This window comes from Pogona vitticeps, chromosome 5 (genome assembly GCF_051106095.1).
Source record: "Pogona vitticeps strain Pit_001003342236 chromosome 5, PviZW2.1, whole genome shotgun sequence".
NCBI lineage: Eukaryota > Metazoa > Chordata > Lepidosauria > Squamata > Agamidae > Pogona > Pogona vitticeps.
This window is the reverse complement of record NC_135787.1, coordinates 164,673,046-164,699,914: the sequence shown is the minus strand read 5'-3', so window position 1 is coordinate 164,699,914 and position 26,869 is coordinate 164,673,046. Positions and strand designations below refer to the sequence as shown.

The 26,869-nt window shown below is 41.1% G+C and overlaps 2 protein-coding genes across 3 annotated transcripts in view; both read right to left on the bottom strand.

Annotated features, from left to right (window-relative positions):
• LOC110075916 (extracellular serine/threonine protein kinase FAM20C) overlaps positions 1–15,868 on the bottom strand; it is a 32,047-nt gene extending 16,179 nt beyond the window's left edge. The window contains exons 1-3 of the mRNA XM_020787607.3: positions 4,887–15,868; positions 2,762–2,925; positions 2,191–2,269 (exon numbers count right to left, since the gene is read on the bottom strand). Coding sequence (XP_020643266.3) covers positions 2,191–2,269; positions 2,762–2,925; positions 4,887–5,380 — 737 coding nt within the window. The 5' untranslated portion in view covers positions 5,381–15,868. The remainder of the gene's footprint in view (positions 1–2,190; positions 2,270–2,761; positions 2,926–4,886) is intronic.
• A 734-nt stretch (positions 15,869–16,602) lies between these two features.
• On the bottom strand, positions 16,603–25,739 carry DNAL4 (dynein axonemal light chain 4). Of its 2 annotated transcripts, none has more exons than XM_020787762.3 (4): positions 25,616–25,739; positions 21,058–21,168; positions 19,963–20,046; positions 16,603–17,569 (listed from the first exon to the last, which is right to left on the bottom strand). In XM_020787762.3, the coding sequence occupies exons 2-4, from the start codon at positions 21,127–21,129 to the stop codon at positions 17,405–17,407; spliced, it is 321 nt and encodes a 106-aa protein (XP_020643421.1). In that variant the 5' UTR covers positions 21,130–21,168; positions 25,616–25,739; the 3' UTR covers positions 16,603–17,404. The 2 variants fall into 2 exon arrangements, with proteins under 2 accessions (XP_020643421.1, XP_072856221.1); XM_073000120.2 differs by having other exon boundaries at positions 21,058–21,236; positions 25,616–25,726.
• Between the last annotated feature and the right edge of the window lie 1,130 nt (positions 25,740–26,869).

The window sequence follows — 26,869 nt, the reverse complement described above, 5'->3', positions numbered from 1 at the left end:
ACCTTTCACCACCAGATGGCACAGTTCTCCTTGAAAAACAAGCCACAACATGGAGGGCTGTGTTGTTCGCCATTTACTGTAGGATCTAAATTTGATCTGAAGAATAGTGATAACAGTGTCATTTGTTGTTATGTATCTTATTTTAAGTGATTGCAAGTATATTAAAATGTGGTGCAAAAAGTCCACAGAAACTGTGAAGAAATTAGATATAAACGGTAAAGCCAAATAGCTTGTACTAACAGTTTTGGATTCCCAGTGTGGTGTAGTGGATAGAGTGATGGACTAAGACTCTGGAAAATGGAATTTGAATACTTGTTCAGCCATGGAAACTCACTAGGGGAGTGGAACTCACTCCTTAAACATCTAACTTAGCTTGAAAGCCCTATTAGGGTTGCTATAAGTTGGTTCCAACTTGACAGCACGGAACATACACACACACCAGTTTTGGCACAACAGTGATGGTGACAGTACCCATTGTGGACAAGTACCAACCTCACCCCACATATCTCTAAAACTGCAACAAGACTGTGCGTTTTGAAGGCAACCATGGTGTGGTGATTCCTAAGGAAAGGCCAGGTGGTCTGAAATTTGGTATCTTTTCCTGAGAACATGCAAAATTTTTCCAACATTTGTAATGAAAACATAATTTGTTCAATAGCTTGCTGAGAATCTGGCTGCAGGGTGAGAGGTTAGGAATTTGATTCCCCATTGTGTCTCCTGCAAGATGAGCCAGCCTATGTAGCCTTGAGCAAACTGCAGAGGTCTAGAGTGCCAAAGAAAAAAGTAATCGTAAACAGCTTCTTAGTATTTTATACCTAGAAAATCTTGGGAGGTTCACCATAAGTCCAAATTGCCTGTTTTTCTGTGTATAAGATGTCCCCATGTATAAGACACCCCCTTTTCTAATGCAAAATTAAGAAATCTAAGTGGGGCTTAGCAAGTGGAGGGGGAAAGCAGGGATCAAAGTGCTGAAAGCAGGGATAAAAGCGCTTTGATCCCTGCCGAACGTGGCCTCCATTTTCTTGCCTCCACTTTCTTGGCAAGAAAGTTAAGGGGGAAAACAGGGATCAAAGTGCTGCACGGTTGCTTTGATCCTTGCTTTCCCTTTACTTCCTTTCTTTCCTCATGGGGCTTAGCAAAAAAGGGGAGAAGAGGGATCAAAGCAATCCTGCAGTGCATTGATCTGCTTTCCCCTCCTTACGTCAGTGTATAAGACGACCCTCAATTTTTAGTCTAAAGAATTTAGACAACCCTATTGTCTTATACATGGAAAAATACGGTAATTAAAATGTGATATACAGTAGCCTATTAGGAACCTGAGCTGTTTTTGTAGACCCTCTCTTTGCTATGACACATAGGGTTATCAATCACTGAAAGAGAACAGTGCCTTTAATCGTACAGTAGTCTGTTCTATAGCATCTGACGTTCTTTTTAAAAGCTTCACACTATGAAAAGCTGTTTCTTCTGAAAATCAGATCCCTGTTGAAAATACAAGAGAAGGGCAAACCTGTCCTTTACAAATGATATTCATTTGAGGATGCAGAAAGGAGCATACTGCCCAAAAGAAGGGAAGATTTATTCTATTACTTCACTGTCCGAACCTAATTAAGGAGAAATCCAAGTAAAGAACTGGAGTCAGAAGTGGTGGAGTGCTCCTCCTTCAGTGCACATATGCAGAGAAGGTTGAAAATGCTCCCATTCTACAATCCTGAATATGTAGCTCCATCAGTTACCATCCTACGTTACAGAAGGAGAACTGCTGTGTTTTCCTTTGTGGCTGGGAATGGGAGGAATCTTGGCTGTGGCCCTAGGAAACCTGGGCAATGCTCAAGGATAACACCCCTACCAACCAGTATTGGTTGAGAGAAGGAAATGTTGAGGTGGCAGATTTATTCCTTAGTAATATTGTTATAATTCAGGAGCTTTTGACACTGAAGATCTGTGTGCACGTGCTGCCTATATTTAATCCCAGCCTGGTTCATTACCTGTGGTATAAAGGGGAAGGAAGAGGTCACTACATCAGCTTCCTGTACAGAGTCCCTGAGGTTGCTAATTAACTTCGTAGTACAAAATGTTCCAAGCATTATTTGTTCTCCAAATGGAAGCCTTCAAAGTGTGTTCCAATGCATGAAGAGAAGCTTAAATCCAGACTATTGTACTTCACAATGCTATCACAAGTGTTTTACTTACTTCATAGGTTTGAAGAGGGCTTCCCCATGATTTGGGAAAGACATGATCAGCTTCAGTTGTGTCCCTCCAGGCTTCTGGACTGAAATGACATGAGCAAGAATCATCATCATCATCACCATCTTAGAACTGCTGAACTGGAAGGCCCTATCAAGGAGGCATAGTCGGGAATCAAACCCCCAAACTCTGGCTCCATAGCCAGATACCTGAACCAACTTGGCGCTCCTCTCTTGAGGAGAAAAAGGATGGCAAAATCTGTATGGCTCAGTCCCATCAAGGCAGAGCCCCCACCCCCCATAGGGGAAAAAAAGTCTGCTCAACATGGTTTAGTTGGCCAGATATCAAATCCAGTAGAAGCATAAGTGAAGACTAAAGAGGGAAAGAGCAAGTGGCGAGGCAAATGGAAACAACAAAGTGAAGAAAAACAAATGATAGGTGCTTGGGAAAATCTGAAAGTGATGTCTCTCTCTCTCTCTCTCTTTATTTATTTATCAGAATGACTGACTAGTCAGCCTATAGCTAGTAGTGGTGTCCCTTTATTGGGAGAAAGGTGAGATGATGATGATGATGGTACCTGAACTGATAATTTTCTGTGTGGCCAAATCATCCATCAAGGCCTGGCGAGCAGGGTCATGGCGAGCATACAGTTCATAGCGATTGATGCCACTGTAAAAATGTAGCCAAGGAGGACTGGCATTGTGTTTTTGAAGAGTCGCATCTGCCTTCTCACTGTTGACCCTGCAGACCCCACACACAACACATACAGAAAAAAAAGAGCATTGGGTATGTTTTATCATGGCATCATATCTATTAATAATGAACTCAGGTGCTGAGTTATGAGAGCAATATAGCGAAATGGGGCTGACCAAGAAACAAGAGTGCGTTAGCAGCAGTTATAGCAATCAATCAGCTGAGCAGGAGGAATGGGGGAAGGCCTTTGAAAGTGATGATCTGGTGGGAGTTCTGCTTTCAAACTAGTCTTACCTCTCTGCTCTGGAAAGAGGGACTCATCTACTGCTAATGCAGGGAAAAGAAGACATAGACAGACCACGTGTAATCTCTGTGATCTCAGTTTGCCCACTTCTAGGTTAATTCAACAACAGTCTCAAAACAACCTCAATGGAGAAAAAGATCTTAACACCCGGAGGTCACTGTGGCTCAAATCTGAGGTTACGCATAGGAAAGGTGCACTTCATATTATTAAGGGCTTAACAGGCAAGGCAAAAATTCTGCCCCAATTCTGCCCAAAAAAACCAATGCCATTTTGGACATGAAATCTCTCAAGCCTACTTTCCATTATGACCAACTGCAATCAATTTTTTTTATTATTTATATAAATCATGACAATCCATCATATTATAAGCCTTGTATGTATTACTTGTAACATGATGGATTGTCATGATTTATATAAATACTTTAAAAAAATTGATTGCAGTTGGTCATAATGGAAAGAAGGCTTGTGAGATTTCATGTTCAAATGACATTTTTTTTTACCATTTCTTTACAAACCCTAACCCTCAAAAAACTTAACAGTAGAACTTAGAAACTTCGTTCCCTGATGGAGTTTCGCTTCTGGACATTTTTTTAAAAAGAGAGAATTCTGTACTAATTAAAAGATTCCATCCAGAAGCCTCTGACACAAAAATGAAATTTATGGAAAGATGCCTGTAAGCTCCACCTATTGGAACAAAATCCATAATAAACTGAAACCCAGTAAGTAAGTCACAACTAGAGAAGTCCCAGTGGAGATTTGGTTATTCAAGTCCTCTGTAAGTTTCATTGATTCAAACAGGCTTGCTCTAGTCACAGTTTACCACTAGTTTTTACCCAGTGCTTTTGTGGAGGGGGGTATGACTAAAAACCTTCAGAATGTCATAGCAGAAAAAAAGATATCAGGCTAAACCTTGCCTCATCTTGACAGAGGGGAAAACGTCAAAGGTATCTGTGCAGAACTCAGTACTTCTATAGGAAAAAAAATGCTCTTTCTGAATAAGCTCTAAGTCATATTTTTGCCTTGGACTTCTCACACCTGTACTGAAGATTGCTCTTTTAGAAGGCATAAATGACACCAGGAAATAACTTGTCTACAATGCTAGAAACAATATTCAGTTTAGTACAGTAAGCAATACTTGAACTATTCAGCCCAATATATGCAGGTCCCTAAGTTTAGATTGATTGATTTGATTTGATTTATATACTGCCCCGTTTGTGTAAGCACTACACCGGGCAGTTTACACAAGATTAAATCTCACAAACCCTCAATACCCCACAATAATGATAGTAAGAAAACAAACTGATAAAACACAACTTAAGCGTTGGCCTCTTATTTTCACAATTAACAGGTTCTGGTCTTTATAAAGAAGGAAGAAAAGAACTAACTAACATTATATGACCTAGGTATGTATGAATGTAGACCAAGCTATCTCTGAAAAGGAGGTAAAGCAGCCTTCCTCAACCTGGTGGCCCTAACAAAGGAAGGGCCATGTTGCTTGATGTAATAAGAGTGGTAGTCTACCACATCTGAATGCTGCTGAGCTAGAGGATGGCAATGTGTGCCAAATTAGCCTCACCTCACCTAGCAGACTTCAGATGTGGTTGACTACTGCTCTCATCACACCAAGCAACATGGCCATTGCTTTGTTAGTACCACCAGGTTGAGGAGCTGCGGCTGTCTTTCTGGAAGAAGGTGGATGTCTCACCTTTCATTGCTCCCACTACTCTTCACAAAGAAGTTCAGTTTTGGTTTGGCACCAAACAACTTATCTTTATTTGTAATCTTTGGATTTGAAATCATATAGAGTGGATTTTCAAAAAGGGCAGCCAGCTTCGATCTTCCTGTCCACGTTGGTTTTTCTTCTTCTGCTTGCTGCTCGCCATTCTGACTGTGGACAAGTGTGCTATTCCTGCTGTCTCTGTGTGGTAGCTCAGTTGAGTGAAATCCTTTCTCCAGGGAACTGTTGCTACCACTGAAGTCTTGAAGAATCCTCAGATTCAGCTTGTTCTCTACTGACGGTATGTGATTAAGTAGTGGGTGGCCCACAGGATCTGCTACTTTGAGGGTACATTCACAAGAATCGTGGCCTGTGGAGTGTGTCAAGTCCAACACCATGTGTATTAGGACCACTAACAGGAGGAGAGAACAAAGAATGGCTTTAAGCTTCCTTTGGATGAAAGGAGGCAGGTACCGTACCATCCTCTTGGAGTTCTGGAAGCAAGATACAACTAGACGGCAAAGTTCTACATGTGAGTAAGAAAAGAAATGTGTAGCTTGAGTCCCCTAACAGGGTTGAAGAATCCCATGTAGCAAAACAAATGGTTTTCCCGGCATTACAGTCCAGAGGAAAAGGGCAGAGGTTCAAGATTTTCCAGCAAAATATGTAGCTTAAAAAAAAAATCAAGAAACTTCCCCACTTACGTACTGACCATCCTTTGCAGTGGGAAAAAATGGTTCTCCAGCAAAGATTTTTGTTCATGCAGAAATCCTCAGTAAGAAAAGGGTAGAAATAGAGGTCGCAGATGAATTTAACCATGTTGATAAGGGAAGATCAGGTGGTATCAAGGTTAACAAGAACAGAACAAACTCCAAAATCAATAGCAGGAGATTGGCCAATGACACAAGTCTCTTCAAATCATTTTCTCACACAACAAATTTTTGCAGAACCTCAGTGGCCCATCCAGAATGGCAACATGGCAATTTTCTCCCTTAACCTATACATCGTCAATGACTGATAATGTAAACAAATGAAAAGGAAACAGGTTTGTTGGGGTTGCAAGCTTTAAAGATCTCACTCATTTGGAACTCTTGATATCGAATACATAAATTTATGACTTAGTTCTTTCTTTTCCCATAATAAGCCTGTCTGTATTAGATACATTATACAACAAACTGTTTTAATGAGAAACATTTTAAGAGTGGCTCTTTTTTTGTTCCTTTATCTGTTGTGTTTCACATTGTTGTCATGACAGCAGGGTCTGGGGGTCAATGTCCAGGCCTCACTCAGCAGAATGAGGAGGTGAGCCTGCTAATATAACAGGACTGACTTACCTCATTTTGAAGAAAGTGAAGGACTATACATTACAATCTAAAATGCACCCACCATCGCCTGTAAACTGATTCAATCTGGAACTGAAAAATACTTAATTGTACTACTGCCTGGCCTGGTCTTTTATGGAGCTTAGTGTGGCTTACGTGTGATTTTCTCATTTTATTCCCAACTCCAGTGGGGTAGCAGTAAATTTTGGAAAAGCAGTCTTCATCATAGCAGTCCACATAACCATCCCCCTTTAAGAAGAGTCTAACAAATACAAGCAGCAGGATAAGTTTATATTAACAAATAAACAGCAGGTCTTTTGTATGGTGAGTGATTCTGACTTGCCCATTGAAGACCAAGCCACTGTCAAACACTTTGCTATATGTCAGGGGCGTTGTTATTCCATGCTATCCACAGAGATGTTGTTATTACAATTGCTTCTGACTTACGACACCCCATAATAAAGACAGGTTATCACAATGTGGTATTACTGAGAAAATCCAGTTTGTCTCCCAAGTATTTTGAAGACTTCAGGTAAGATCAGATGCTACAAGGAGAAGTTGGCAGCTGATGTCACAGTCTGTCCTATTGAGAAAGTCCTAGGACTTCACCTTGCTACGTAGCCCTGGCTCCCTTATGTCACAACCCACCATTCCTTTCCTGTAAGCAAAGCCAGCTCGAGACATGCTAGTCCCCGAGGGGAAAGACCAAGGAAGTGCTCCAGTGCCCACTCAGTATGCAATAGCTAACTTGACTGCTTGTGGACTAGCATCCTCTATCATTCCTAAGGACACCAGGCCAATTTAGAGGAATAAGATGGGTCATGCAGCACACAGAGCTCCATCCTCCGTCAGAAGGGAATGACAATGCCTAGCACAATGAGCAGCCCTGTCTAAATGGCAGCAAGACACCACAAATGGCCTTTCCATTTACTGAGCTTCATAGCCAGAGGCAAGCACAGAAGCTTTTAATCTTTGTCTCATCAGTTCTTACTGGGACTTTGTTTGAGGGAGATGGACAGCCTGCGTGGGCAAACAGTCTAATATTCTTCGAACAGACGCTGCCACTTTCTCACCTGCAAGCCATTTGTGACACACAGCCACACATTCATTATGGCACACTCACTTCCTCTCTCACAAACAAACGCCACGAGCTGCTGCGAGAACGATGAGTTCTCCGCTCGCTCATGTCCCATGGTGAGGCCGTTGCCTAGTAACTGTCTGCAGCTAACACTTTCAGTCGCCCCAGATTCTGACAACACTGTATTTCTCTCCCCCCCCCCCCAAATTCTCCAACCATTGCTGTGCAAGTAATAACTTGGACAGGACAAAGCAAGTAAGCCCTATTTCTTCCTCAGGCCTATATGAAGAAATAGATTCTTTACTGCATTCATGTGCGACAATTAGCAGGAACAGAGCTGTCTGATCAAAAAGACTAACTTCAATATTGAAAGGTGAAGCAGGGAGAAATTATGACTGATAAAGGTAGAGCCTTGACTTGGAATTTTAAAGACTCAACAAATAAGCCATGTAATTTGAGAAGTCTACATGGCTCAGGCAATTTTTAATTCATTATCTACATATCTGGGGAAACTGACAATAGCCAAGGAAACATTTCCCTCTCCTATAGAACAGATTCTAGGGTCCAATTTGTGCCTGGATATGACACCTTTATCTTTAGCTTCAGGTCCATGATGGATGCCTTGGCTAGTAGTGAAAAACCACTCTGCACATGCTCAAATGCATTTGTTAATGCTGCAAATATTTGAGGGCAGAGATCTAGCAGTTAAAGCACATTCTAAGGTGGAGCATCAGTGAGTCTTGACTTAAATCAAGCGCATTTTTACTTGCCCCTTTACTTATGTGATTGTGAGGGTTCGAGTCCTGGCTCCACTTTTTCTTCGAATAAATTGGCAGACTTCTTTGGTTTGGAAATTGGAGTCACATTTATTGGATTATTTAAAAAAAAGCCTATGTCTACAAACGTATTCCAACCATTGTCTCCCTCTAACAATGGGTTAGAAGAGGGCTTCCAGTCTTCAACTTTGAACGAATTAGTCTCCTGGGTATTCCAGGGACCCAGCCAGTCCAGGGTACAGTCTGCATTTAATAATTGTCCATTCTCCCCTTCCAATAGGGGTACTGTATCTTCGTCCCAGTCATCTGCCGAGATTGGGTCTTGGGAGGAGCCATTCTCCAGCAAAAGTCTCCTGAAGGACCTCTTTGCTGTTGCAGCATCATCATCCATTCCAATCTCTCTCTCCTTTCCCTCTCAGCTTTCTCCTTTTCCTTCCTCAACTTCTTCCTCCACTCCTTCGTCTCAAGCTCCCCCCAATAAGAGGGCTTAATAAGCTCACTCCTTCTCCAGGCATCTACCTCTTATCTTGGGACCCTCAGCTTCTCCGCCTTCCCAGTCCACAGGTCCTCTAGCCATATCCACTCCCAACCACGAGGCAAGCTGTCCTTCCCCTTCTTTATATCTCCCAGCCCCGCCTCCACTTTTACCCAGGGCTGTCATTCTCTTCCTGCCAAAATATTCCCATTTTCTCCAATGGACATTCCCCTCAGTTTCTCCTCCACGTTCCCTGGGTTTTGCTCAGGTGGTCTAATCTTCCTGGGAGGGGAATGGGTGGTGTTTGCACCTCCTTGTCGGCAGAGAATGGGAAGGACAGCACTCCCGTGAGAGGGGCCTTGCTCTCACCCACAGCCTCACAGTGATCTATGCCATCTTTTGCCAACAATGCCCCTCTGCACTATATATAAAACAACCGGGACAGCCTTTGCACATAGGAATTAATAGACACTGGACATCAGGAATGACAATACACAGAAACCTGTTTCACATCATTTCAGTCTATCCAAACACTCTTCACATTATGTGAAAGTTGCTATTCTGGAGAAGAAAAATTACAGAACAAGAATCCAGAGGGAGACAGCTGAGATAAAAGTTATTAATATGCTGAACAGATAAACTATTAGTCAGGGGTCCTTAAGTCTTTACCAAATGTGAAATACGACAATAAGTGTGCTGTTATATGCCATTAATTTCCATAGCCCAGGTTCCTTCCCAGCTACTAGAACTACCTTTACAGAACCAGCTTCAAAGGTAAAATCTGGGGCTCATTACTATATTTTGTTTCTGCCATGTATACATGTTTTGCCATGTAGCCTTTGCATTCTTACCCTATGTGCAAAGAAATCAACTTGTTCTACAAAAGCTCTAATTAACTATAACAGTTATTCTTTAAGGTGCCACAATATTTTTGTTTTGCTTTGTTTCTTGTTGATATGCTTGTAAAGACTAACAGGGCTTCTACTTCAAAAACTGTATTTTTTTATTTCATACTTTTGGCATGATGTACCAAAAAACCCTGGAGATTTTAAAATGTGCATGATGCAAAGCTTGTGTATTTCAAATGTGGTTATTTAGCATTGCTCTATAACACTGCTTCTCAACCTGGGAATCACCACCCCCAAGGAGAGTGTTAGCCACCTTATATGTATTGTAGCTCTTGTGAAATAATTTCTTCCTTGAGCTTTCGGAGTGGGATACTAAAGTTAGTGTGTATGTTTATGTTTAAAAACTGGGCCTTCGGGGGAGAAAGAAGCCTCTACTTTCTGAGAAGGGATTGCTTTACCCAATTCAAATGCCTTTTTATGCAAACATAGCAGGGTGTGTGTGTCTGTGTCACAGATTACTTGGCTATTATAAAAGGTCACAACTTGAAAAAGGTTGGGAATCACTGCTCTATAAGCATGGAGAGAGGACAGTCATATAAGACCTCACTCTCCTGCTTCACTAAACGTTGGCCTCATTTTTTACACAAGCAGAGTAGAATGTGACCTATAGGCTTTCTTCATTGTCATAATTTTTACAGAGACACACACTGTGTCATAGCACTATGGACTACAGTATTTGTGTGAATTATTCTAACGTACCACTATGCAACTGTTTCTCCACCAGGAAAACTTCCTTCACACACTCTTGGGGGCGGGGAACTGTGTCCCTCCACATGTTAAGTGCCTACTCCCATTATTCTGTGTCGCTGCCCATATTAGCTGAGGTTAATGAAAGCTGAAATCCCTCAACATCTAGAGGACAGTTTTCTCCACACCTGCCCTAAATTGGAATCACAATCCTGAAAGGCTTGCCAACATTATTTTCTTTGATAAAATAGGGAGGTACAGATGAGACATTACACACAGGTTTATGGTTGTCTTCAAATATCAGTTTGCTTATCTAATACTGTCCCTATGGTCCATTTAAAAGGCTGTTTTTGTGTCACAGGGTGAAGTGAAAACTGGAGTATGATCTTGCAAACCTGGGGTTTTGTATTCTTTCAATGCTTACCTTATCGCCTGAACAATTTTTTTTATCAAGTTGGGGCTGAGCTTGCAATGAAATGTCAAGAGTGGTTCAAAGCCAGCTGTTCGCACCAGATGATGTGCCAATGCACTTTGCTGCCATGACGTCATTGCAAAGCAAGATACTATTCTCCACCTCCCAGCCTTTGGTGGTAGCACATGGAGCAGTGTTCACAATCCATGAGGAGGTTGTTCCGTTCCAAAAAAAAAAAACAACCTGCTACTGCTACCATGCATTACATTATATAACCCAACTCAACCCAATTACAGAATATACTGTTCTCATGGTTTCCCGTGGCAAAACCAAGTCATAATAGTGGTAATGCTTAGCTTAAAACTGTTAAGGGCCTAGCTGTCAAGTCATGGTATTTGCTGCCAGCGCATATCACTCTCCAACTGATATCAGAAATATCAATGTCATATTGAACCAGTGAGCAAGAGATGGATTGGACACTGTCCTATTTGTAGAGTGATGAAAGAGATTATAGGAATATAGAAGCTGAATTCATTCTCAAACCTCCCATCTGACTCACCAAAACCTCTATGGAACCCCTTTCCCCTTTGGGAGGGGAGCTGCCTACCTTGGGAGCCACCTTAAACCAGCCATTCCCAAACAAAGCCAGCTGTTTGGTGAGCTGCTGCTTCAAAGCACCAGAGGCATGGTATGTGAGCCACATAAAGGGATGACCTTCTATATGAAGCTTTTATTATGCCATTGTCATACCTTGTTCACATAATTTCATAAGAAGCCTAGATGTTGCCACCTTCAAGTGTAATAACCTGTTTTAAGGGAGAGAAAAAAACAGAACATGTGTGCAGTGCTTTTTTATTGTTTGTATATGTGGGAGTCTTCTGTCTGAAAGCACTGTGCATGTACTAGCAAGTGAGAGGATTAATGTCCACATATGGCAATGTTGTTTTGGGGTGAGAAGGGAAATAAGGAATTGTTTAATCCACTATAAGCATATAACTGCTCTACCCTGATGAATGTGGCCCTCAGGGCAGAAAAGATTCCTCAGTCCTGACAAGGGATCTGACAAAATCTTACTAGTGTCTTTTTCATAGTCCAGAGACTATGTCAACAAGGCAAGGGAGCCTGTCAAAGATTTCCTGTTCACCATGAGATCATGAGAGCCATTGCCTCCAACATGAGACTGAGACATAAAGTGCCCCCCCTTTTGCACACAAGACAGTACAAAAAGACAGGGATATTGCTTGCAAAGATGCAAACAACCCATCAAATATGTCTACTTTTTAGACATCCACGTAACATGCCAGTGGTTAGCCTTAAGTGTTGCACTATTGCATGGTGGGGGAAAGAGTAACCAAAAACAATCTTGCGAGAAAAGAAATTTTTTTTTTGCACTTTCTATGTGTGATGACAAACTAGAAGTCTATTTGCATCCCAGACCAATAAATATTATATCTATCCCAGATGAAGTTTTGTAGAGTGACACAAACCATACACTGAGGATTACCACGGAAATGCAGATATCAACTGCAGTGAACCCAGATACACTTCTACTAGAGGGGCATCTGTCAGCAATGGATGCTGACCACAGACACATTACTGTCCAGCCTTGCATCATATAAATCACTGTTCTAGTCCACATGACTACTGGACACTGATAAGATACAGCCAAAATAGCCAAGAGATTGTTTGCTGAGATAAGCACTTGCCCTGGCATACTAATTTTTATGGGTCAATGTGACAGCAGGATGGGTCATCATGACCGACCTATGTGTGCTCTTGTGTGTATGCGTACATACGTATGTATGGGAGGAATTAAATTTGTCTTTATTTTTGAAATATCATTTTAAAATATATGAAACAGATTCTCTATTCACAAGAGAGGATATTACTCACTTTGCTCATCAAGACCTTACCATATAATCATATAGCATGAATGTACCCTTTCCACCTCTCTCTCACAGCAATATGTAATCTATTAAAAGAATTAGCTGATTTGTTAGTATTGAGCAATGAAAAGACATATGTGGAAATACTGACCCATTTTCTATTGGGGGAGAAGTCACTGCAGTTCCTGTTGATTTCAGTGGGATAATTCCATAGCCCAAGTGATGACTAAATCACCCCCTGGAAGAATGGTTTGAGATCAATGTCCCTATGCTGATGTGGCAAAGAACACGATGTCACCGATGCTCCCATTTAATTGTCATATATTCTTCTTTACCACAACACACTGGTTCTATCATGGTGATATTCTGCCAGATGGCGATCAATGTAAAAGAAAGGCTTGAGAAGGATCAAAAGGACATCCATTTCAATCACCTGCTGCAAAATATGAACAGAGGAAACTTTTTATACTTCTTGCCACCATGAGAGAAGTTGGCAATGTCATTAAAAAAATGGTTACTTGCCTGTAACTTTGGTTCTTCTAGTGGTCTGTGAATTCACGCCAATGGGTTAACTTGCGCCTGCGCAGAGTGATCTCAGAACCTTCTAGAACATAGGCACATGGTGCCAGGACCTCCCTCATGCTGCCTATAACCTTGCACTGGCACCGAGTGCCTCAGTTCTGTAGGACTTTCTGCTGCTGCGCAGCATGCTGAGCGGCACACATGACGGCTAGTGGGGAAGAAGGGCGGGAAGTGTGAATTCACAGATGACCACTCGCAGAACCAAAGTTACAGGTAAGTAACAATTTTTTCTTCTTCATGGTCTCTGTGAATGCACACTAATGGGTGTTTAGCAAGCTTACCTACCAGGCAGAGGGATGTCACGAAAGAACAGATGCTAGCACAGCACGACTGACAGCAGCTTCGGATTTAGCTTGGATGTCTAAGCAATAGTGAGCTGCAAATGTGGATGGTGTGGCCCATGTGGTTGCTTTACAGATGTCTGTCAAGTCCATTCCTTTGAGGAAGGCTGTAGAGAAAACCACAGCCCTGGTGGAATGGGCTCATGTAGCCAGCACCATGTGTTTTATACAAATTCTCTACCCTTCTGGGTATTTGATGAGAGGTAGAGGGCTTGTTCCATGGTTCTTTCGCAAGTTTGAGAAGAGAACAAATAAACGCCATGTGAAGCAGTGGGTACTGATCTTTTGTAATGTCCTCCTACACTTTGTCCATCTGTTCTGTCACCGGTTGATCCACTGCTAAATCCATTGCTTTCGCTATCCGACATATGAGATGCAAGTAAGTTGTATAATCTTCCGAGTGAGAAGATGGGTGGCTACCCACTACCGTGGAGTCTGGTGTAGGAAGGTTCGGAGGAGAATCTTTAACTAAGTCTTCAACTGAACCTTCAGAATCAGAAGTGTAAGCCTCCTTTGGTCTGGAGATGGAGTAAACTCTCGGGGCTGGGGGTCTGGACGGGAAACATGCTACAAAGCTCAGGTATAGTGTCGTCTTTGAGCCAGGGCTAGTTTGTTCCACCAACTGAACCTCCGCAGAGATGTCCATCCAATCTGGGGAAAGGGACAGGCGTGGAGATGGTGCAACCGGCAGCCTGGAGCCCAAGACATCCTCATCTCCAGAGGGCACACTCGGGCCCAAAGAGTCCCTTTGGGGTCGAGGCGGCAGAGATGGTAAAGCAGCAGCTAAGGGATCCTCAGTCAATTTCCTTTTTCTTTGGCATTGACGCCAAGACCATAGAATTCAAGCCTGAAGAGGATGGTTTTGCAAATTTTTAAGCCTGTTTGGGTGATGAGGCTGCAGCTGACAAAGTGTCAGTTGGTGCAGACTACAACAGCTCCATGAGTTCTCTCGGGATGGGGAAAGAGATTTTTCCCATAAGAAGGAGCGTACGAGGGGGTGCTGATAAGTATTGAGCCTTTCCCGGAAAAAAATGAGCTAGGAAGCTTATAAAATGCAGGGTGTATTGGCCAATTTGTCTGTATTCAATGGTGCAAAAATCAACTACCAATGATTTTAACTTATCTTTCATGTTCAGGTCCAAAGTGAACATGGCAGCACCTCCAGAAAAGTTCAGTGTGGAAGAGAATAGGACCATAATCAAGTTCCTGTTTCTCCAAGGGAAATGTGCAAAGCAGATCAATGATGAAATGTCACAAACTATGGGTGACAGTGGCCCTTCATATGTAACAGTTAAACGTTGGGTAGTCAATTTTAAAACTGGACATTTTGGTGTTGAAAGTGAGAAACCCAGTGGAAGGTCTGTTTCTGTCATTATGCCTGCAAATCTGAAAGCCATCCATGACGTGATCATGGAGGACTGGCGAATATCAGCCAAAAGTATTGCTATATATCTGAGAATATCATGTGAGAGAGTTGGTGCCATTATCCACAATGACTTGGAAATGAGAAAGCTGGCAGCAAAGTGGATCCCCAAACTTTTGACAACCAAACAAAAGAGGAAATGTGTGGAGTCATTGGTGGCTGTTTTGGAACATTTTGCAAGAAATGACCCAGATTTCCTGGGCAAACTGGTAACTGGTGATGAGACATGGATCTACTGTTATGATCCTGAGACAAAGGAACAGTCTAAGGGATGGAGGCACAGTGGTTCCCCCAGGCCAAAGAAGTTCCGAGTGCAAAGGTCAGTGCAGAAGCAAATGGCAACAGTTTTTTTGGGGGGAGATAAGAAGAGAGTTCTGCTGGTGGACTACCTCCAACAGGGTTCAACCATCAATGCAAAATATTTCTGTGCTTTATTGACATAGTTGAGACAATACATCAAGGAAAAACATTGAGGAAAGCTCTCCAAAGGTGTCATCCTGTTGCATGACAATGCCTCATCACACATTGCAGGTGCAACAATGGCAAAACTGACATCCTTAGGCTTTCAAGTGATGCCCCATCCACCCTATTCTCTGGACCTGGCTCCTTCTGACTAAACTCAAAAAACACCTAACTCTTCCCCAAACTCAAAAAACACCTAAACGATTTGGGAGTGTTCTGGAGGCAACTAATGCTGCAAATGAGTGGTTACACCAGCAGTCAGAAGAATTTTATTTGCAGGGACTCAAGAAGCTGCAGGACAGATGTCGGAAGTGCACTGACTTCCTGGAGGAATATGTAGAATAGTGTGGCAGTTACAGCTTCCTAGCTCAATTTTTTCTGGGAAAGGTTCAGTACTTATCAGCACCCCCTTGAAAACATTGGAGCCTTTGTTTTAAAGGCAGTTTGGTAAAACCTTTACAAACAGCACACAAAGGCGGCTGGTGCTCCTCATCCAAACAAAATAAACACTGGGAGTGTCCATCCAAAAGGGGGATTTTATTCGGACAAGAGGAGCAATGTTTGAAGGGTCCCGACGAGGCCATAAACAAGTCCAGAAATACAACAAGAGATAAACCAGTTACAGTGGTGCCCCGTATAGCGAGGTTAATCCGTTCCGGATTAACCTTCGCTATACGAAAACATCGCTGTGTGGGTAAGCAAAGCCTATTGGAACGCATTAAACTTAGTTTAATGCGTTCCAATAAGCGTGGAAACTTACCCCTCCAGCGATGTTTTCGCTCCGGCGGCCATTTTGGAGCCGCCGATCAGCTGATGACCCGAAATGGCCCCTATCAGTGTTTTCGCGCCCTCCCCTTGCTTACGGAGGTCACGAAAACGCTGCGGGGGGGGGCATTTCGGGCCATCCGCGGCCATTTTAAATGAAGTAAGTCTTCTCTATGTCACACTCTTCTTCCGAAGAAGGGCTAGCTACATACAGGCAATAAGCAAACAAAAATATGCATATCCATTCTGGAACATGTTCTTGCATCTAAAGAACTAAGGAAGCAGTCATAGGCTATGCAAGACCAAAAGTATCTCATGAAGTTCCCAAAGGAAAATGGCAGTGGGGTGGATGTCCATGCTCTCTAGTGACAGTATGGCCCTCCCCAATGTTCCAATTCATGTTTCTTTTTTTAAAAAAAGTAGAAGACAAATTCCTTGGAGGGAATAAGCCACAACTGAGGCACACATATTGAATTCATCAGACATCACTATAACACATCTTGGCATAACAGGCATTTTGGGTAACATATTGAAACTCTTTTGATGAAAGAACACACAACATGAACATCAAGTGCATTCCTCAAACATACATTTACAAAACTTTTTATTGTAAAAAGTCCCCTTCACACTCCAAATTCAAATAAGCTATGTAGAAAATACAATTAGGACCGTTCCATGAATCAAACGCCCTTCTGATAGTATTATTAGTCTCTACAAAATGGAAGTACAATTGTACTTAGAAGTTTGAGAAACTGGCAGTTCAGACCGAACTTCTTCCCACACTACCAGTCTCTGAACAACATATTGGCATCGTGACACTCCCACCCCATCCCACATGCTATGCAAAATAGTCTTATTTGTGTGCCATATGCTTCAGAAGCTATATCAGTGCTCTGTAGGTGTTGTGAGGAGGTGGAAGGGCAATTCTCCTAGCAACCGTCCACTAGGTCAGGCTTTTCAAGCTGGCACAGAAACTTCTCACAGCCAGGTGGCTGTCTTGCAGGCAGAAAGAAATCAGCTGTCAGTTTCAGAACTTCTCCCAGAAAATGGGAGGGATAGGAAAGCAAAGCAAAGCAAAGCAGGTCTCTCTCACATCACCTGCAAAGTATGGCTTAATAAACTCCTGATTCCTCTTGTGTGGTTCCACCTCTAAGCAAAAAAAGCCACATTGGTAAAATCAAAGACTCTATGAGCTGGATTAAGTAGCTCAAACAGATTTACATACATGTGGACATACTAAATATTTTTCATAAAACCAGTATATAAATAAGAAAACACGCAATATTTTATTATTAAAAATAAAGCTGCCCTTTAAATTGTACAAAAACCAATGAAAAGTCTGAGAAAAATTCTCCTGAATCTAATAAGCCTGGATATCGAGACAGTATGTCAGGAGCACTTCCAAACACAAACAGCAAGACTGCCTCCAAAGAACATATACAGCAGATTCTTCACCTCATGGGTGATCTCGAAGCCAAAGCCCTCACCAATCACTACATGCCAAGAGGAGCCAAACTTCTTGTCCATTGTTTCTTTGATCATCTTGGCAGCACTCTGAAGGGTAAACATGAAGATCCAGCATGGAAGTGAACAGAAGACAAAAGGGAAGAAACAGCAAGTTAGAAGGATGAAATCTGTCTCACATGCCTCTGCCTTCCACTGAGGAGAATCTGCAGTAAGGTTAACACATTGGAAGAGAGAAACAAATTATAGTAAATATTTCAGCTGCCAATGTATGAACACCCAAGGATCTTAATTATGCCTAGCTTCCTCCCATAGAACTGATTTAATTCAGGAATTAATTCAAGAATTTAACAAAGATAACCTGAAAAGTGGCGGCATTACATGAGGAAAAGCAGTCCCATTCTTTACAGAGAATCAAGAACTAGCAATAGCATCATTACTATCGAGAGAGACAGTCATCCTGTCCCTGGAATGCTGAGAAATGCTGAAAAGGAGGCAAATTTAGAAAACAAGATCAGCCCAGCAAGTAACCAAAACCATGTGAGAATCTGAAAATACCTTGGAATAAGCTGAAGGAAACTTATTTATCAGTGGTTTTTCAATGTAGTTTTTGTTTTCATTTAATAACTTTTTAAAAAGAATATGTCAATTATGTCAATAAATTCTTCTTCTTTTACTTCTGATGCATATTTGTTGTTTTCAAAATGAATTTGTAATGGTTCCTCAAGTTATATTAAAATAATAATAAATCCTATGGCACCTCGGGAACTAATACATTTATTGTGCAATCATCTTTACAGACTGACTTAAGAGTTCACTGCATCAATTGCAATAACATAATCCTCAGCTGCAAGTATACATAATCTAGTAGTTAAGGAGGAGATTAACCAGTTTGGTCAGAAGGAAGTAGAACATATAATTTACAGTGACAGTTTGCACAATTTCCAGTTCATGCTGCTCAATGCCAAGAGGGTTCTGACCTTTTCAGGGGGGAGAGGTTGAGACAGAAAAGTGGGTTAACAGTGGCCATTCATAACAGAAACAACATGACATTACGTGAGTTAATTAGCACCAGCAGTGCAATAAAAAGATGTTTATACCAACTGAAGTCACAGGAGACTGAACCTTTTGATGACTATCAATGTATCTCTTTCTGTTTTTTTTTAACTGAAGAACAACTTTTTAATGTCAGTTCAATGTCATGGGAGGCCAAAATGTTCTTCCATTATTTTAAAAACATAGCTTATTTATTGAAATATAGTTCTTGTTTACTTTATTATGATAAATACCTTCATCATTTTGTTATGAATTTACATGCTACTGAATTGTATATACAGTGGACCCTTGACTTACAGACGGCTTGACTTACAGACTTTTTGAGTTACAGACTTCTCTGGCCGCAAAATTTAGGTTTGACTTGCAGACTGAGATTTGACTTACAGACCAGAAAAAAACCAAAATGGAACAAAAACGGCCTGTTACGGGATTAATCAGTTTTCAATGCACTGTAGGTCAAAGGAGACTTGACTTACAGACTTTTTGACTTGAGAACTGCCTTCCAATACGGATTAAGTTCTCAAGTCAAGACCCCACTGTAATTTTTGAATTGTGCATTGTTTTATGCACTGTCTTATTTATTTTCAAAAAATATTTAGAAAGCCCCCCCCAAAAAAAGTCAGAATCTTCTTGCCATTGTGCAGCATAAACTAGAAATTGTGCGTGTGGAATGCACGATGTTGGTTTCTGCCTGTTATGTGCTCAAACATGTCTGAGTTGTGCAACTGCTTGCACTCTCAGTTGTGTAGCCAGCACATGGCAGATATGCTGCTTGCACACCTGCTCTTACATGCATGATATTTTACAACAGGAGTTTAGATGAAGTGGCTAACAAAAGGAAACATCTTCCTTCCAGGCTCAAAATAATGTGGTTCATGAGCTAAGGAAAGCTGATGAAGATGAAGGGAGTGCAAGACAAAGCTTCATTTCTATTATGAAACATCATTTAGGTTAGAGTTAATTCTTGTTTGTCAAATAACTTATTTAATTCCACTGTTTTAGATCAGACTTTCCCATTCCACTCAGAAGAGGCAAAAACAAATCAAAGAATTCCTCTTGCGGAAATAATCACTGAGTGTCACGCTACCTTGGCAATCTAATCCGGATGGAAGGAACTTATCTTATACTGTCTCTGTTTCAAGCAGGCACAGGAATGCTCTAGTTTAGTGCTCTATTCCCATCAAAAGCTATTTTCACAGTTACATTGATTATCAGAAGCAGGGGTAAAAAAGTGTAACTTGCATAACTTGTCTGGTCATAACGAACTCACACAGATACACATGGTGGAGTTAAGAATTAAGCTATATTTGCCCTTTGCTATTATCTTTTATAATATTTGCTATTATCTTTTATAATACACAATTTAAAAACAATGAGAGCCTATATGGTGGATTATCAAGCACACTCTTTTCAGGGATGGCCAATACCTCATTGTTGGTTGCATATTTCTCACAAGCAGTGACACATAACTCCATGGCCTCTACTCGCATTTCTTCTGGCATGTCTGTATGCTGGAAGAAAACACAAGAAAGACATCAGCCACTGGAGATTTGTCTACACATGCAGGGCCTGCTGTAGAAGCTATACCTTTCTATCACCTCCACTGGAATATGGTTGATCACCTTGAGAGAACCTGGGTCTGGGATAACATGACTTTCCAAGAAGCCACAGTACTAAGGTACCCTGAATTTTTTTTCTGTTCTCCTCTTGCCATGCTTCTTGGGAGCAGAACCACCAAAGATCCCAGCCCTCTTCAGTTGTTTCATTGTGCGAGACAATATGTGAGGAGGGGAAGTAGACTAGTCTTGACCCCCCACTCCACCCTGTGCGTGGATGGTAGCAGTTTGAGGGACAGATCGTTTGTTATCCATGAATCCTCTCCATGTTAGTTGAAACCCTGATTCTCCAGGATTCCAGCTCATGAGAAGAACCTCCTTCTTCGTTGTACTGTACTGATATACAAAGTAATACTTAACAACACTTTACAAAAGCTGGCTGTTCATATATACAGCTGTATGTATGCAACAGTAATATGGCACCAGATGCAGGACTTGAATTTAAGTAACACTTGTTAAAGGATCTTCATTTCTAAATCCATATATGATATTCACAGGAAGTACATTTGGATATCACAAGCCAGAGTTCAAGAGAATGCTAGCTTGCCAAAACAAAGCCTACATGCTGGCATATGTTAGCTAACTGCTATGGTACTGAAACCGCTGCTTTTGTATATGGTAATGGACATTCAATTCATGGTAATGGGGAAAGCAACTTGAATGAAGATGTTGCTTGCCGAATAGTGGGCTATAGACAGAAGTTCCCATTTTGAGCATGGTTGCTGAGGGAGCCTTAGGCAGTCATATCTGCACATATGTACCAATGCACTCTTGCTACAGCAATTGGCTTGCTTCCCCAGCCCAACTCTCCTGTTTGCAGCAAATTAAAATGAAATACAGTGGCATTGAATACTGATACACACTCTTAAACAAGATCATATCATACCTCTTCAGTCCCATCCTTACCCTGATCAGGGGGAAGCTGTGAAGTCTCTTATAGTCTGCCTCCTCTTTCTTCCCCTCCCCAGTGTCTGCCATTGTCTGTCCACTGTGACCCGTGGGAAGGGGCAAAGCAGCCTGTAGGGAACCAATCACATGCAGGCTAGAATTCAGGCCAAACTGTATTGCAAAAATAGGATATCCTGCTGCTTAGAGAAAAAAGGCAATGGGGATGGAATTAAGTCCAGTTAATATAATCTAGAAAACAACTATTAAGGCTATTTAGTAAAGACCTTTAAAAGAAAAAAATAACAAATTAGTCAGTAGGGCAGCTATGACATAATAAGCTTATAGCTTATATTGTGTTTTTTCTGCAGTTATTTCATATTATACATAATGATATGCTTGCATGCATTAATTAATAAATAATTATACGCTGTCAAGCTGATTCCAACTTATGGAGATCCTTTCCAGAGTTTTCTAGGAAAACTGAGATGTAGATTACTACTTCCTTCTACTAGAGTTATGATTTTTTAATAGTAAAGGTCACAAAATATTGTGTATGTTTCCAAGTTCTCCAGGACGCTTCTTCATACAAGATGGCGAACAAAGCATAAAAATCAGATGAGTTAAGATGTTCAAGTCATGGAGTCTTAAGTTATTATGGTCAAGATGGAAAGTGGAAGGGAGCTACTGACATTCAAATTAGGCTCCATCAGGTACTATGATGTTTTCAGGTTACTCAGAACTCTTCTGAGGCATAATGGGAAGAAGAAACAAAATAGCATGCATGTATACTCCACTTGTTATTGAGAACTGTCACTCACACACCTTAGGGCTGTGATGACTGTAACTTGCTGATGCAGTAATTATAATTTGCCAAAACTCTGTTTTGGGAGCCAAAGTTATCAAAGCAGTAAGCCTTATATTTCCTCTCTGTCAATAGGGAACAGTGCTTGACCCTTCTGCATATTGTCTAGTTAATGTTCACAAACTTTATGTACTCATAAATAGTTTGGATTTATAACTTAGGAATTCTATCCTTCTTGGTCTAACTAAATTTTGTCACTTAAAGAGTCCTTAATCCAAAGGAAACAAGTATTAACTTGAGAAATCAGAATCTTAACTTAAAATCAGTTTCCCTGATTAGTCTCACACTAGGCTGCTTCTTTCCAGTCTTTCTGGCTAGAAATATCTATACTGTAATGCACTGGTTCTTAACCTTGGGTTACTCAGAAATTTTGGACTGCAACTCCCAGAAGCCTTCACCACCAACTGTGCTGGCTGGGGTTTCTGGGAGTTGCAGTTCAAAAGCATCCGAGTAACAAAGGTTAAGAACCACTGCTGTAGTGGATGGACTATATCTTTAAATCCTGAAATATACCTCTCTCTCTCAATGAAACTGCAAATTCTGAGCTTTCCTGGGTCATTTAGTTCTCTCTTATAGCCACTTCCAATGTAGGTGATGTTGATTGAGGACATTATATTTTGGCTGGAGCAGCTCTAATTCTTAAACTGGGGGCTGAAGTTACAGGAGATTGTAAAACAGATAACATGGAACATGCAAGTTTTGAGCCTTTCTTATCACTCCCACATAAGGGGAATAGTGAAGAGTAAGCTATTATTTTGCTACCTTGTGTACTTTCATTTGCATTATTTTTTTTACTGAAAGTCCTTCTACAGTACATTTATTTCCACATGAATATTTTTTTACCATTTTTAAAGTATGACCTATATGCCTATTTGCATGCTTTTTAGAAAAATAAAAGTTTGTATCTTGCTTGGCAAGGACAATTCAGAATATTAGTTGGGGCAAATATGATAGCTAAAGACCTGAAAAGACAGCTCAGTGGTTTAGGCATTTGGCTGTGGAGCCTGAGGTTGGGAGTTCGATTCCCCACTGTGCCTCTTTGAGAGTGGCTGGATGACCCATAGGGTCCCTTACAGCTCTGTAGTTCTAAGATTTTGTTTGCCATGTTTTTTCAGGCAAACTAAATCAACCCTTATACTTTGGTAATGGTTTTGAAATAGTAATCCCTGCAAACAGCTTAAATGACTAAGTGGTCTTGGACTTTTCTACTTACAAATATATTAGGGAGATTAAAAGAAGAAAAAGCACCCTAAACCTGCATGGGATTATGTAAGAAGACCACCAATAATGAGTGTAATACGTCCTCCACTATTTAGAAAGGCCATTCCCTAGTAACAACCAAAGTACCAACCAAAGTAATGAAGGACAGATATGCTGCAAAAGGAATAAAGTTATCTCTCATCTTGTTCTCATCATAATGCACTGATGTCAGAAATTTCTTATTGGAAAATGAAACAACAAGCAGGCACTTATTCACAACTACGTAGTTATTTCCATGCAATGAGAAACAAGCAGGATAAATCATTTCAGAATTGGAAGTGTTTCTGGGCCTTTAAGCTATGGGTTACTGGCCAGCGAGATACCCTACGATTTTACAGCATTTTAAACTGTCTTTTGGCTTTTTATTTACCCAAGAACATTTTCTCACTTGACTCTTCCTGAGCTATGTTATCAGTGGTGTTACTGAATGATTTTCAAATTAACAAACAATAATCAAAACACTCCAATATAACATCTTAATGGTCAATGATAACAATTGTGTGATTTTGTAACACAATGGCCAAAATTCTATTATGTCGTTTTGTCGGGCACTGACGTAACCCACAGTGACAAATACTTGCTAATTAATGAGTTCCTTTTTGGATCCCTTACTGTAAATCAGTCATATGGCCTGGCACACAACCAGGAATCCAAGTGGGGACTTGTTAATTAGCAGCAATTTGCAGCTGAGAGTTACTCCCCTGTCCTTCCTCCAGGACAATTATGCAATTGGATTTTGGCTGTTTTAATAAATGAAATCACAATTCACACTTTTTGCATAAACTTTTATATTACAATTTTACATTTACACCTGAATATTTTATTTTAAAAACTTTCATAATTTAATAACTGCACAAAAGCAAAGCCTCCATCTTCATGCTACTTTTACTTCCTTGCTGTGACATTTTTTCCTGAAATATTTACTAATTCAAGTCTCAAAACAGATTTGAGATCCTCTAAAGAAGTGGTCCCCAATCTTGGGCCTCCAGATGTTCTTGGACTTCAACTCCCAGAAATCCTGGCCAGCAGAGGTGGTGGTGAAGGATTCTGGGAGTTGTAGTCTGAGAACATCTGGAGGCCCAAGGTTCGGGACCACTGCTGTAAAGTAACTTATAATGTGAAAATATTCCAAAATTAGTGGCTGATCACTGGAGTACATATCTTGATTATCCAGAGGAAGCTGTCATGCAGGTGAAAAGCTGTAACAATGAACTGAAGAAAACCAAATGAAAGTAATTCTCTTGGGATTGAAATATGAAAAAAGTTCACAAGGAAAGAAGAATCAACATGCAAATTATACCTGCATGGCTATTATGTAATCACAGCCAGTAAGAGGCATGCTGTTTTTAATATATTACGTTCACAAAACGAAATCAGGACACAGAGCACCACAAAGTAGCCATGTGGTGCCTGAACTCTCCTTAATCTTCAATCATACAGTAGCCTGGCAACCATTAGGTTTACAACTCGTATCAGTCCCATCAAATATGGCTACTTGGGGATGACGGATCTGTAGCCCAACACATCTAAAGGATGCCAGGCTGGGTATGTAACCTACAGTAAATGTTCAGTTTGACTACTAAACAATATCTGAATGTACTAAATGGGTGCAATTTACAGGGCTGCTTAAGGAACCTCAAAAGTTTTGATAATACATGTACTGAATTATTTCTTTGGTCTAGGATTGTTCACCAAACTGGGTCAGGGAAGCTGTTAACAAATTGCCATTTGGCTTGGACTAGAAGGCCCAGTTCAACCCACTCCATCCTGTAACCAGAACACAATTAAAAAGCTGTCTCTTCTGGTCTGGAAGTCATTTTTTCAATTCCCAAATACATCAGCACTAGTTTTGCTGTCTTCTGGGGAAAGAGATGCACTCTATAGCTCAGGAGCATTACCTTCCACGTAGCATTTTAAGTTAATGGCATGAGAAATTATCTCGGAAGCAAACTCCCCTCTTCAAATCCAGACTTGAGCAGAGATACTGCATATCTGAGACAGAAACATTCAAATAAACACTCCCTCCCCCCCCCCAAAAAAAATGCTATTAAAAGAACAAGCATTGAAATAACAGAAGACTCGATGCCTTCACAGTGGCCTGATCTACTGCCGGAGGCGACTCACGCCTTCCTGCCCAGTTCTTCCAAGTGGCAAGGGAGCCAAAGCAGCCACCTGAGACAAAGGGGAAACTTTCCAAGTTGTTCAGAGGGCAGGAGGGCGTTCCGTCTCGGAAGAGATGTGACCCGTCAAACCGAGCGGGCTGGGTGGTTACAGAACCCGGGACTCCCCAAGGGCACAGCAAGCTGTACTTGGCGGCTGAGAGAGATGCGCGACTTTGGGACCTCAGGCTAACGTGAGAGTCCAGGAGGACCGAGGTCCGGGAGCACCAAGGAGGAAAAAGGATGCCACCTCGTTCATACGGGAAGCCCGAAACACACGCAAAGTCCTTCTCACCTGCTTCACCTCGACCCCAAGCCCCAAATGCCAGTCTCCCTGTGGTTGTTAAGGAGAGAAACGTGCTTGTCTTAGCAACCGAAGCCGGAAGACCCGCCTTTTTTCTACCATAGGACAGCAGTCAACGGTGGAGAAGAGACGATTGGTTCCATGTATTGTCGATTATACAAAAGGGTCCTTGAGCGGCCTCGGCAGCTGGGTCAAGATAGGAGTCTGTGAAATGCCTGACGAGTGTAGTCAGATAGTTTTCCTCTGTTTTATCGTCTACACATGCAAGAAAAACTCAAATAACTCAAAATCGACCACATCGTTACGTTGAATGTTAATAATTACAAAAATATGTTGTATTCAGGCACAGTGAATTAGCTGTGCACTGTCTCAACCCACAGACAGCGCTTCTTGTCTCCTCTCTTGGCATAGGAAGGAAAAAGGCTGGTCTGAGTAGGCGTGTATTCAACAGTCAGGTGTTATCCGCCTCCCTATGGAGCTTAGTTATTTCCATAAGTGTATTCGAATTACAGCACTACTTTTCTGTTGCAAATGTAGACAGTAACATTCAGACAAAGTAAAGTTCAAATAAAAAAGTTAAACTAAAAATAAGTAAAAATAAAAAGTTAAAATAAAACTAACAAGTTAACACAGGAAAGGGTGAATGAGTTAACAAATGTGACCATGCAAGTTGAAAAAAAATACAAATATAGCAGTGTTGATACACACTGTGACTTGAGAAAAACTGACCAAAATGTCTATTTTATTTCCTTTTTGCACATAGTGTAAATTTAGAAAATGCATGTAGTACAAATGCCAGATGAACTACTGTAGTATGGAAGATACTGACTGGTTCCAAGGTGGGACGCCTTATGTTTGACTGACTCTGTGCATGCCATGGTAAAGTGGTTCATGGTAAAGTGGTAAATTCCAAATAACAAAAATGCAGTTCAGGAAAACACATATCTTTGACAGACAACATTTGGTGTTAAGAGTTATGTCTTTTACACACCCCACACACAGCAGCATAATAAGTGTGATTTTCCCCCCAAATTTTGTAACTTGCAATATGGTGCAAAATTAATATAGAAAGAATGGTGCTGGATATAGTGCTGCTATCTGGACTAGATGGAAAGAAATTTTGTAGGAAATTTTCAAATATGGATTGGCTCAAAGAGACGTGTGAACTGCAGAGTATGGGTCACCAGTAGAAAAACAATAGCAGCAAACAGAAAAGGTCTAGACAGACTGTTTATGTTGTTTCAG